This window comes from Theropithecus gelada, chromosome 14 (genome assembly GCF_003255815.1).
Source record: "Theropithecus gelada isolate Dixy chromosome 14, Tgel_1.0, whole genome shotgun sequence".
Classification (NCBI taxonomy): Eukaryota; Metazoa; Chordata; class Mammalia; order Primates; family Cercopithecidae; genus Theropithecus; species Theropithecus gelada.
Window position 1 is genome coordinate 10,236,115 of NC_037682.1, and position 13,013 is coordinate 10,249,127.

The 13,013-nt window shown below is 54.0% G+C and overlaps 1 protein-coding gene across 4 annotated transcripts in view; it reads right to left on the reverse strand.

Moving 5' to 3' along the window:
* Positions 1–3,806: 3,806 nt before the first annotated feature.
* The window catches only part of RPS6KA4 (ribosomal protein S6 kinase A4), a 14,165-nt gene continuing 4,958 nt past the window's right edge, over positions 3,807–13,013 (reverse strand). For 2 of the 4 annotated variants that reach the window (XM_025358207.1, XM_025358211.1), the window contains exons 9-17: positions 10,777–10,941; positions 7,971–8,099; positions 7,640–7,773; positions 7,448–7,541; positions 6,635–6,808; positions 6,361–6,555; positions 5,562–5,721; positions 5,222–5,385; positions 3,807–4,737 (exon numbers count right to left, since the gene is read on the reverse strand). In XM_025358207.1, the coding sequence (XP_025213992.1) occupies positions 4,540–4,737; positions 5,222–5,385; positions 5,562–5,721; positions 6,361–6,555; positions 6,635–6,808; positions 7,448–7,541; positions 7,640–7,773; positions 7,971–8,099; positions 10,777–10,941 (1,413 nt within the window). In that variant the 3' untranslated portion in view covers positions 3,807–4,539. The remainder of the gene's footprint in view (positions 4,738–5,221; positions 5,386–5,561; positions 5,722–6,360; positions 6,556–6,634; positions 6,809–7,447; positions 7,542–7,639; positions 7,774–7,970; positions 8,100–10,776; positions 10,942–13,013) is intronic. The other 2 variants (XM_025358209.1, XM_025358208.1) reach the window with 2 other exon arrangements.

The window sequence follows — 13,013 nt, forward strand, 5'->3', positions numbered from 1 at the left end:
CTCATTTTAGGCCAGGCGCGGCGGCTAACGCCTGTAGTCCCAACATTTTGGGAAGCAGATCACTTGAGCTCAGGAGTTCAAGACCAGCCTGGACAACTTGGCGAAACCCCATCTCTACAAAAATACAAAATTAGCCAGGCATGGTGGCGCATGCCTGTAATCCCAGCTACTTGGGGGGCTCAGATGGGAGGATCACTTGGGTCCAGAAGGTTGAAGCTGTAGTGAGCTGAGATTGCACCACTACATTCAAGCGTGGACAACAGAGTAAAACACTGTCTCAAAAATTTTAAAAAGTGCTGACCCCAAAAATGAGTTTCTATAGGCCAGGCACAGGCCAGTTTGCAATCTCTACATTCATATGGAATATTTTTGTTTACACCCCCAAAGTAGTTTAGGGAGAAGTAACTTGCTTAGAGTCAAACAGTGACTCTAGAACTTTGAGATCCTCAGCCTCCCTAGTAGCTGGGATTACATGCATGCACCACTATGCCTGGCTAAATTTTTTATTTTTAGTAAAGACAGGCTTTCACCATGTTGGCCAAGTGCTGGTCTCAAACTCCTGACCTCAGGTGATCCTCCCACCTCGGCCTCCTAAAGTGCTGGGGTTACAGGCATGAGCCACTGTGCCTGGCCAGAACTTTAGTTCTAACAGTAGTTATTAATAGTTAACAGCAGGCCAGGAGCGGTGTCTCATGACTGTAATCCCAGCACTTTGGGAGGCCAAGGGGGGCGGATCACCTAAGGTCAGGAGTTTGAGACCAGCCTGACCAACATGGAGAAACCCCGTCTCTACTAAAAATACAAAATTAGCCAGGCATGGAGGCGCATGCCTGTAATCCCAGCTACTTGGGAGGCTGAGGCAGAAATGCTTGAACCCAGGAGGGGGAGACTGCGGTGAGCCGAGATTGCGCCATTGCACTCCAGCCTGCACAACCAAAGCAAAACTCCATCTCAAAAAAAAAAAAAAAAAAAAAAGTTAACAGTGACTTGGAGGGAGCGAGAGGTTTACAGGGCTGTCGGACCCTTTCGGGGGCACCAACATTTTATCAGAGCAGGAAGCCCAAGCCTGCTCACTGAGGACATTTGAAGAGTGGAGTGGAAACAGAAGCCCAGTGCAGGAGGGTGAGCTCTCCTGGCTCCCCTGGAAGAGCCAGCCTTCATGTTAGGCAAGGCTGGTCAGCAGCCAAAGTCAAGGTATAGAAGCAGGGAGCCAGACCTAAGACCTTGAGCACTGGTCTCTGGCCTCCCTACCTCCCTGCCTGTGCCCACCGTGTCCCCTTCCACTCTGCCGGTTTACACCCTGGCCAGCCTGCAGCTCAGTCACATCTATCTCCCACCCGCAGGCTCCCTGACCACACAGAGAAGAGGCAGGATTCAAACAAAGGCTGGCTCATTCCTCTAAGTCCCTGCTCTTTCCACCCCAGCATCCTCCCTTCTCTGGGTTACTGCATCCTCTGAACCCGTTTCTTCACCCCTGAAATGAGGCTAAGTACTCCAGAGGCTGAAGCAGAAGGATTGCTTGAGCCCAAGAGTTTGAGGCTGCAGTGAGCTATGATGGCACCACTGCATTCCAGCCTGGGCAACAGAGCAAGACCCCATCTCTAAAAGCTAAATCAGGCAAAGCATGGTGGCTCACACCTGTAATCCCATCATTTTGGGAGGCCGAGGTGGGCGGATCACCTGAGGTCAGCAGTTTGAGACCAGCCTGCCCAACATGGTGAAACCTCGTCTCTACTAAAAATACAAAATTAGCCAGTTGTGGTGGTGAGTGCCTGTAATCCCAGCTACTCGGGAGGCTGAGGCAGGTGAATCACTTGAACCCAGGAGGCAGAGGTTGCAGTGAGCTGAGATCAAACCCCTGCACTCTAGTCTTGGGCAACAGGGCCAGACTCCATCTCAAAAAATATGTATATTTTTTAATAAAGCTTAATTAATTAATTAATTAATAGGAAGAAATGAGGCTAAGGATACCTCTTTCATAGGATGACTGTGAGTTACATGGAATGAGAGCTGAAGAAATTGAAGATGAGAGACTATTTTGCATCTACCCAATTAGCAAAGGTTTTGAAATGGTAATACTCAGTGCTTGTGAGTATCTGATGAAATGGGACGCTTTCATCTCCTTCAATGAGATTCCCACCTCGAGTGCTCACAAGGGTCCCTACACGTTGGAAGAGATCAGTAAATCTCAATAAATTCCTGGTGACTGAGTGACCACACTCTTACATCTGTTAATTCTCTAGTTCCTCTTTTCAACAAATAGGGAAGGCTGGGGGTGTTAAGTGACTTGCTAAAGTCACACAGCTGGTAACACAGGAGTCAGAATTAGAGCCTCAGAATTTCTTCTGTCCTCCCGAGGGCCTTGTCCTGGGCCCCTTCCTGTTCTCTCAGACCACCAGGATGGGACACAGCTGGCGCCCGCATACCCGCCCTTTCCACTCCCCTGGGGCCCCACCTCCCACAAGGCCTGCCTGGTTCGCCTCTCCTGGGCACCTCTGGGTCCCAGGCCAGATCCCCAGGCCTCCCGGGGACAGGAGGGGAAGGTCCACGTGAGATGATCTCACAGGGTAGTCACAGGGAGAGAAACGATGGGGAGGCGGGGCAGGGTGGGATCCAGACAGACCCTGAGAGGGGAGCTGTCAGAACATCCCCATGTGTGGACAAAAGGCCCTGACCTGTGGTGCTGGCAAAGGTGCTCAGGCCACAACCGCCCTATGGCCACACACACGCACACACACACCCCGCAAGGATCACACAGGGAGGAATCTCGGACACTCCCTGAGGGGAACCAAGCTCTGATCCCAGGGAGGGCCCTAATGAGTAGGGCTGTTCCGCTCACTTCCACCTTCACTGACCACCCAGCCAGGTTCAAGGGACTTCCCTCCAGCGCCCACCCCTCCCCTACTCTCCACCCAATGAGCCTCCAGAGGGGAGGCCATGATCCAGATCTAAGCCAATCAGCACACTGCCTCCCTGGCCACAGTGATTGGTTCAGTGTGGGCACATGACCTCAGTGGCTCCAATCAGAGCACAGCTCAGGACTTCCACTGGGAATCATGGAACGGCTTCCATCTCCAGATTTCCGTCTGGAGCCCCTGGAGTGCCTGGCCCTCGTCTTGGGTCCATAAGGAGAGTCTTCCAGACTGGACCACCACCAAGAAAACAATAAAAAGCTGAGACTCGGCAGCTGAGTCCCGATCATGTGCTTCACTCTGGATTAGGTCTTGCCTGAAGCTATCGAGAAGCTGCGTTGTTACAAGAGCCCCCCAAAACCCTGTGTTTTGCTTAAGCAAGTTTGGGTTGGGTTTTGTCTTACAGACAGTCCCCGACTGACTTATGCTTGACACAAATTATTCGACCTACGATGGGTAATCCCATCGTAAGTCAGGAAGCTCCTTACCATTTATGTTTTCTACTGAAAGCCTATCGCTTTGGCACCATGGTAAAGTTGAAAGCCGGTAAATCAAACGATCCTAAGTCGGGCACCGTCTGCTGTGTTGCAGACATTAAATGTATTTTCGGCTTTCAGCATTTTCTATTTAAGTTGGGTTTATCGGGATGTAATTCCACCCTAAGTCAAGCAGCAGCTGTATTTACGACCAAGAGAATCCTAAATGATACCCAGCAGAGCTGTCCAGACATACACCCAGAATGAGAGTTCCGCCCTCCTGCTCATAGCAAAAGTCAAGGAGCAAAGAAGAGTCTGCCTGTCCCTCCCCACTGAGGTCCCAAACTCCATGGGCTAGCAGCCTGTCTGCCCAGAATCTCTGCTCTAGACACCCACAACACAAACGAGAACACACAGATGCCACACACAGCACTGGGTGGACTTTTATTTTAAAGTCAAAGGCACAGCCTAGATGGGCTGAGGCAGTGACCATGGATGCCCAGCCCAGACCCCCAAGGCCCCACCCCCAGCCAGGAGTAGCTGTGCCAAAGGGGAGGGGGTGGGTGAGAAGAGGGCCTCCTCTTTTAGGGGCCACCTATCTCCTTCCTTAGCCCCAACAGGGGAGAAGCAGGTGACATAAAATGAGGCAGAAATGCTTCAGGGGGTCCCCAGGGCCCCTCCTTCAGTCCCCCCAACACAGGTCTTTGGTGGACGTAATTGCACAGACAGTCCATAAAGTGACAGTTGAGGGGTGACCCTCCCAGGAACGGGGCCTCAGGGGAGAACAGGGGAGGGGGTCCCAGTTTAGGAGTTAGCACTCCTAACTCAGTGCTTAGAAGTGGGGGAGGGGCCCTTTCCTGTTGGAGCAGTCCCCCTGGAGGGGCCTTCTGCCCAGAAGAGGCAGTGTTGTGGGATAGGGCCCCCCAAACCCCACTCCCCAGCAGGCCCCCCCTTCCCTGCATTTCTATCTGGTAAGACATAAAAAATTCTCTGCTTATAAAAATACTTCTGCTCTGTCTGGGAGTGGGGTGGGTAGGAGAGGGAAGGACAGTCCCTTAGGGATCAGGTCGGCTGCTGGCAGAGGCCTCCAGGAGTGAGCCGGGCTCCCAGGTCACAGCCCCTATGAGGGAAGGGGGTCACAGTGGCGGGGATTAGGAGGGGGGCAGGGGGCCATTGGCTCGGCGGGAGGCCCCCTTGGCGGCGGTGGGGGCTCGACCCGGGGCGGCTGGTGCGGGGGAGCCCCGGCGGGAGGCGGTGGCGCTCCGCAGCTTCTGCTTCCGCCGCTTGGCCAGGGGTGCGTTCTCCACGCTCTTCAGGAAGAAGCCCTCCCGCTTGCCCCGGTTGAACGCCTGGCAGAAAGGAAAGGGTGATCAGGTGCCCCCACCCCCCTGACCCCGGCTTCCAGATCTGACTTTGACCCCCATTCCCAGACCCTGCCTCCATTTTTTTTTTTTTTTTTTTTTGACGGAGTCTCGCTCTGTCGCCCAGGCTGGAGTGCAGTTGTGCAATCTCAGCTCACTGCACCCTCCGCCTCCTGGGTTCAAGAGATTCTCCTGACTCAGCCTCTGAGTAGCTGGGATTACAGGCGCGCGCCACCACGCCCAGCTAATTTTTGTATTTTTAGTAGAGACGGGGGTTTCATCATGTTGTTCAAGCGGGTCTCGAACTCCTGACCTCCTGATCCGCCCGCCTCAGCCTCCCAAAGCGCTGGGATTACAGGGGTGAGCCACTGCGCCCGGCCGCACCTCCCCTTTCTGGGCTCCGATGGCCCCGCCTTCCCAGACCCCACCTCTCGAGGCTCTGCCCACCCCTTCAACGGACCCCGCCCCTTACCATGAAGGTGGCGTTGAGACCCGAGCGCACTGCGGGCCCAGAGGACTCGAGCACGTCGGGCGTCCGGAGCGGGGGTGAGGAGCGCGCGCTGCCGTCTTGCAGCCACGAGCTGTCCCGCAGTCCCTCGAGCTTCAGCCGCTTGGTGGGGTCCACAGTCAGGAGCCCTGGAGGCGGGGCAAGGAAGTGTGGGAGGAGCCTGGTGTAGAGGCTGAGCCCCAAAGAGATGGTAACAGCTCCACTCTCCTCCCCTACCCATCTCCAACCAGGACACATGACCCAGTGACCATCTCTGTCCAGCGTCCCCCTCCCCAACCATGGTCTGTGACCTCCAGCTCCGCACCTCGGACCAGCTCCTTGGCTTCCTCGGATACGCCCTGCCAGGCCTCCCCGTCAAGGGAGAAGCGCCCTTCGCGGATTTTGCACATGATCTCGGCCGCCTGGCTCTGCCCGCCCTGGCCAGAGGCCCCCTGGAAGGGGACCTGCCCCGACAGCATCATGTACTAGGAGGGGTGAAGGGAAGGTGAGACCGGCCCAGGCTGCGGGGCCGAGGCTGACCCCTCAGCTCCCACAGAACCACTCACCCTCCCCACTAGGAGCATTCCTGAGACCCACGCGTGGTGAACCCTGACTTCTAACCCCCAATAGCCGGATGCTCCGACTCTAGCACCAGAGCGACCCTGCCTCTGTATTTTTTTTTTTTTTTTTTGAGATAGTCTCTCTCTGTCGCCCGGGCTGAAGTGTAGTGGCCGGATCTCAACTCACTGCAAGTTCCGCCTCCCAGGTTTACGCCATTCTCCTGCCTCAGCCTCCCGAGTAGCTGGGACTACAGGCGCCCGCCACCTCGCCCGGCTAGTTTTTTTTTGTATTTTTTAGTAGAGACGGGGTTTCACCGTGTTAGCCAGGATGGTCTCGATCTCCTGACCTCGTGATCCGCCCGTCTCGGCCTCCCAAAGTGCTGGGATTACAGGCTTGAGCCACCGCGCCCGGCCCCGCCTCTGTATTTGAATCACCCGGATCCCAGCCTCAGACGAAACCCAGCCGCCCCCACCAAGATGACCGCTATTCCCTCCCTCGTGCTGCTCCACATCAGGAAGACGCCAGAGCGACCCTGACCCCGCCTCGAGGACCGCGTCCCATACCAGAATGACACCCAGGCTCCAAAGGTCGCAGGACTCGTCGTAGCCCTGCTGCGCCAGCAGCTCCGGGGCAGCGTACTGCAGCGTGAAGCAGGGCGTCTGCATGGGCACCCCGGGACTCTGCGGCCGCAGCCGCGCGAACCCGAAGTCGATGATCTTCACCGGGGCCCCGGGCGTGTCGTCAGCGTACAGGATGTTCTGCGAGGGCGGCGGGGTGGTGGTCAGAGGCAGCCCCGGACGCCACAGCCCCGCCCCGCCGCCGAGGCCGCTCGCCCACCTCTGGCTTGAGGTCGCGGTGCACCACGCCCGCCTCCTCGTGCATGAAGCTCACGGCCGACACGAGGCTGCGCAGGATCTGGCTCGCTTCCGACTCGCTGAAGTGCCGCTTCTTGCGGATGTGCTCCAGCAGCTCCCCACCCCGCAGTAGCTCCAGAACCAGGTACGTGTGCAGCTGCGGGCGGAGTGGCGGGCCACGGTCACCACCTGCCCACCTGCCCACGGCGGCGGGCCCTCTCCCACCACCCATGCCCGGTCCCCAGCCCTCAGGCCCTGCCCAAGTTCAAGCACCCCCTCCTCAAAATCCTTTTTCTTTCTTTTTTTTTTTTTTTTTTTTTGGAGCCAGTCTCGCTTTGTCGCCCAGGCTGGAGTGCAGTGGCATGATCTCGGCTCACTGTAACCTCTGCCTCCTGGGTTCAAGCGATTCTCGTGCCTCAGCCTCCCAAGTAGCTGGGATTACAGGCGCATGCCACCGCGTCCGGCTAATTTTTGTATTTTTCGCGGTGTTCCCAGGCTGGTCTTGAACTCCTGACCTCAAGTGATCAGCCCACCTCCGCCTCCCAAAGTGCTGGGATCACAGGCGTGAGCCATCGCGCCCAGCCAAAGTCCCTTTTCCTGTCCATCCTCAGCTCCGCCTTCCTGTCCTTAGGCCCTACTCCCCTCAAATTCCACTTCCTGCGCCTCCCTGGTCCCTTCGGGCCCCGAATCAAACGCTAGACCCCTCCCAATTTGCCCCTAGATCCCGCCCATAGTGCCCCCAAGCCCCGCCGCCTGCCCCTTTTCTCTCTGCCCTCCCCCAGCCGGAAGCCATCACCTGGTCGTGATGCACCTCGTGCAGATTCACCACGTTGGGATGTGACTGGCACAGGCGCAGGGCAGCCACTTCGCGCTGCGTGTTCGCCTCCAGCCTGGGGGACGCAGCAGGAGTTACGGTCTCCGTGCTTCGGCCCCGCCCCCGGGACGGCGCTCTGCCACCCCACCCCTACCCACTCCTGGGCCCTCCCACCTGCGACTGAGGATCTTGACTGCGAACTCCTGGCCGCTCTGGCGCTGGCGGCAGCGGCGACACACAGAGAAGCTGCCCTGGCCCAGAGCAGGCTCCCGCAGGTCCAGCTCGTACTGCTGGAAGAAGGGCGAGTCCTGGAGGCGAAGGCGAAGGCGAAGGGGGCGTGTCAGAGGTCCCACCTGGTAGCCCCGCGGCCCCGCCACGCCCCATGTCGTAGAGGCTTGGGACCTCACCGAGCTCACGCTGCAGGCACCAGTTGGATCTAGGCCTAGAGTCCCCCCGGCCTAGGCCTCTCCTAAAACCAATTTCCCCCTAGCCCAGCCCAGCCCACCTGCATCATAGCGCTCCTGGCCACCGCTGCCCGACCTGGCGGGTCTCCAGCACCAGGCGCTTCCAGCACATCGGTCATCACCGCATTGTTGTGGTCGAAGAGGATGGAGGGTGCCACAAAGGAGTATCCCTGCAGGGTGGGAGTCGGAGGGATGGGCATGGGGGTTGGGGGTGCAGGTGAGGAGACTCTGGTGGGGAACCAGGCAGAGGCAAGACCCTGGACAAGGGGGCAGTGGCGGGTGTTCCAATTGCATCCTGGTACACACAGGATGTATGGACACATTTTATTCCACCTGGTTTTATAATCACTTGGAGTCATGTCTGTCCCCACCAGCCTGTGACCCCAACTTTCTCATCAGAGTGACCACCTATTCCTCCCCAGGTGCCAAGGGCTGAAGGCCCTGAAAGGATCACTGAATGTATTCAAAGTGTGGCCTGAATTCACGCTTAGCCTATGACAATCCAACTCTATCCGCTGAGGAAAAAAACCTTTATTCCTCCCTTTCAAGCCAGACTTTGGCTTCTTCTGCAAGGGGAGCTACTGAAGAAATGCAAAAAGAAACCAGAGTTAATTATTTGCTTTTCCTAAAGATCCATGTCCTGGCAATTTGAGGAGCTTTCAAGGGTCATTTTAATTGTGTGTTGCGGCCAGGCACGGTGGCTCATGCCTGTAATCCCAGCACTTTGGGAGGCTGAGGCAGGTAGATCACCTGAGGTCAGGAGTTTGAGACCAGCCTGACCAACATGGAGAAACCCCATCTCTACTAATAATACAAAAATTAGCCAGGCGTGGTGGCACATGCCTGTAATCCCAGCCACTCAGGAGGCTGAGGCACGTAGAATCGCTTGAACCCGGGAGGCAGAGGTTGCGGTGAGCCAATATCATGCCATTGCACTCTAGCCTGGGCAACAAGAGTGAAACTCCATCTCAAAAAAAATGATAATAATAATTATCTGGGTGTGGTGGCACTTGCCTATAGTCCTAGCTATTGGGCAGGCTGAGGTGGGAGGATCACTCAAGTCCAGGAGTTCAAGATTGCAGTGAGCCATGGTTGCCCAACTGCACTCCAGCCTGGGTGACAGAACAAGATCCTGTCTCTAAAAAAATTAATTAATTAATTAATTTAAAAAATAATTTTAAAAATAAACTATGTGTCATTTTCTCCTAAAAATGTAGTACCCAGATCCGTACATGGAATATTTTAGGCACTCACTACACATTTTTGAATCATTAAATGAATGAATGAAAGTACCTACCAATTCACGAGAAAGAACTTTCTCATGAGGGCTGTGAGACAATGGAATGGAATGTGGACATTCAAGCACAGAGTTGTCAATTCTAAGAGCTTCAGAGAAGGGATTTATCCAGCCATACTTGGTCTGTCTATTAAACAAACCATACTGGTTTATTTAGTGATAATGATATGATCATTATGGCAACATGATAAACTGCACAGAAGGAGGTGCTGTCCACAGAGGACTGCAGCACAGAGAAAGGGTAACTGACCCCCTGGGCCAGGTGAGCAGACAAGGAGGCCTAAAAGAGATAAGCTTGCCAGGTAGACTACTGTAAGGAATGTACTCCAGGTAGCAGGAATAGCACGTGCAAAGGCACAGAGGTGTATTCTGGAACCTCTGAGCAGTTCGATCATGCCCTCCAGAGCATCAAGTAGGAAAATGATGAGAACTGAGGCTAAGGTTCTAAGCAAGGACCACATCATGAAGGGCCTCAATGCCAAGCAAAGGGAGTTTGGACTTGTCCAAAAGGTGTAAGCTTCTAAAATTCAGTGGAGGGGGCTGGGTGTGGTGGTTCACGCCTCTAATCCCAGCACTTTGGGAGGCTGAGGCGGGCAGACCGCAAGGTCAAAAGATCAAGACCATCCAGGCCAACATGGTGAAACCCTGTCTCTACTAAAAATACAAAAATTAGCTGGGCGTGGTGGCACATGCCTGTAGTCCCAACTACTCAGGAGGCTGAGGCAGGAGAATCGTTTGAAGCCAGGAGGCGGAGATTGCAGTGAGCCAAGATCGAGCCACTGCACTCTAGACTGGTGACAGACTGAGACTCCATCTCAAAAAAATAAAAAATAAAAAATCAGTGGAGGGGACCCGTCCCTCCAGGAGTGTACCATGGTATGCCAAGGGCGTGCAAAGCCACAATATCAACATGTGTCTCCTCCTAGGTGTCCACATAAGCAGGTGAAGATCTCTTTTTTCTTTGTTTTGTTTTTTTTGAGACAGAGTTTTACTCTGCCATCCAGCCTGGAATGCAATGGTGCGATCTCAGCTCACTGCAACCTCCACCTCCCAGGTTCAAGCGATTCTCCCACCTCAGCCTCCGGAGTAGCTGGGATTACATGCACCCACCACCACATCCAGCTAATTTTTGTATTTTTAGTAGAGATGGGGTTTCACCATGTTGGCCAGGCTGGTCTTGAACTCCTGACCTGAGGTGATCTGCCCACGTCAGCCTCCCAAAGTGCTGGGATTACAGGTGTGAGCCACCTCACCCAGCTGCAAGTGAATAAATTTAAATAATATTTTTACATAACAATAAAGAGATGATGGAATAGAAGGGAAATTAACAGAAGGTTTAAAGATAAATCATGAACTATCAAACACACATCCTGCCCCGGTGGTCTCTGTGACCGACAACCCTAGGTCCCCTTTACGTGGAGACATCTAGGGGAGACGTTGAGTCCCAATCAGGACACAAGGCCTAGGCAGTGTCCTCGGGTCAGCCAGGGCTGAGGCAGACAGCGACATCTCATCTCTCCTGCATCTGAGTTCCATGAGTTTATCCTCACCTGAAAGATGCGGGGGTCCCCAGGTGGGGGGCTGCCAGGGGGTGAGTAGACAGGCTCCAGCCGAGTGAATTCCTCTGCAAAGTTGCCCACATCCAGCTCTGAGCGGATTTGGGGCCGGAATGGGGCTGGAATCTTCCTGGCAGCCAGAGCAGCCCAATCTAGGCCCTGAGGGAAGGGAATCAGAGATTAGGTGTCAAAGGTCAGGAACGAGAAACTCCCTTCACTCCGCCCACCCTCACTGGGCAGTTCCTCCATGAGGCAAGGGCCCATCTGGCATTTGGGGTGGGCAGCTATTCCTCCTCCCTCCCTGGCTTCTCTCTCCCTCTGGTAATACAATCCCTGTTCCCCTTAGAGAACCACCATTCCACCACACTTAGTCAGTTCTGGAACTTTTAATAGAATTGGTGTGAAAAGGTTGGGCGTGGTGTCTCATGCCTATAATCCCAGGATTTTGGGAGGCCGAGGAGGCTGGATCACCTGAGGTCAGGAGTTCAAGACCAGCCTGGTTAACACGGTGAAACCCCATCTCTACTAAAAATACAAAAAAAAAATTAGCTGGGCATGGTGGTGCACACCTGTAATCCCAGCTACTTGGGAGGCTGAGGCAGGAGAATCGCTTGAACTCAGGAAGCAAAGGCTGCAGTGAGCCAAGATAGCGCCACTGCACTCCAGCCTGGGTGACAAGAGTGAAAACCCCGTTTCAAAAAAAAAAAAAAGAGTTGGTGTGAAAAAACAAACAAATCTCTTTCTCCTACTGGACTTAAATCTAAAAGGATGTGGTCTGGAACTGCTGGGGACCCTGTCAGGGTTAGATGAAGTCCCCATGCAGAAAAGCAGAACCAAGGGACATAGTTTCAGCACCTGGACGTGCTTAAGTCAGATAACTTTCCCTTGGCCTTTTCACTTATGGGAGCCAAAACATGCCCTTTTATGTTTAAGCTAATGTGGCAGAACCTGTGGATTGCCTGCTCAATATCCATTCTCCCTATCTTCCTTAGTACCATAGCCCCAGTTTTATTCCAGGAACCAATATACACAGTTAAAAGAATATTTTACAAACTTGCTTGCAGTTAGGGGTGACCAAAACTTATCAGCAAAAATTATTACGTAGGATTCCAGGGAAAGATCCTCAAGAGGGAGGTTGCTAGTTGGCAAGTGCCCGTTTTGCCCCTTCTCCTTCCTCCTGCTCCCTACCTGGGAGACAGCTTAGATGGCAAGAGCTCCAGCAACCATGTTGGACCATGAAGCAACCCCAGGGATAGAAGCTACTTGCTAAGAATTTAAAAAAAAAAAAAATTTTTTTTAAAAAAAGAAGAAGAGTTTGGATTCCCAAAGACAATGTGGCACCGTGAAGACACCACGGCAGCCCTGGTCTGCTAATCTGGGCTTCTTTTATGTGAGAAGAAAAATAAGTAAGCCACTTATTTATAAGTAAGTATAATAAAAGGTTTACTTATAAGCAAACCTCTTAGGTCACTCTGTTCATTCTGATCTCTGTTGCTAGCACCAAACTTGATTCCAACAGATATCACCATTTTGAGTTGGACTTTTTGTCACTGTAGCCAAGGTGACTGACTCAAGTTGGAAGGCCCCAGTTCTACCACCAAGGACCTAAGCACTGCTATCACCAAAGAAGCTGTCCAAGAAAAGGCAGAAGGAGGTCAGGTGCGGTGGCTCACGTCTGTAATCCCAGCACTTTGGGAGACCAAGGTGGGCGGATCATGAGGCCAGGAGTTTGAAACCAACCTGGCCAACGTGGTGAATCCCTAACTCTACTAAAAATACAAAAATTAGCTGGCCACGATGGTGCGCACCTGTAATCCCAGCTACTCGGGAGGCTGAGGCAGGAGAATCACTTGAACCAGGGAGGCAGAGGTTGCAGTAAGCCGAGATCATGCCACTGCACTCTCGGCGATAGAGTGAGACTCTGTCTCCAAAAAAGAAAAAAGAGGCCGGGCGCGGTGGCTCAAGCCTGTAATCCCAGCACTTTGGGAGGCCGAGATGGGCGGATCACGAGGTCAGGAGATCGAGACCATCCTGGCTAACACGGTGAAACCCCGTCTCTACTAAGAAATACAAAAAATAGCCGGGCGAGGTGGCGGGCGCCTGTAGTCCCAGCTACTCGGGAGGCTGAGGCCGGAGAATGGCGTGAACCCGGGAGGCGGAGCTTGCAGTGAGCTGAGATCCGGCCACTGCAGTCCAGCCTGGGTGACAGAGCGAGACTCCGTCTCAAAAAA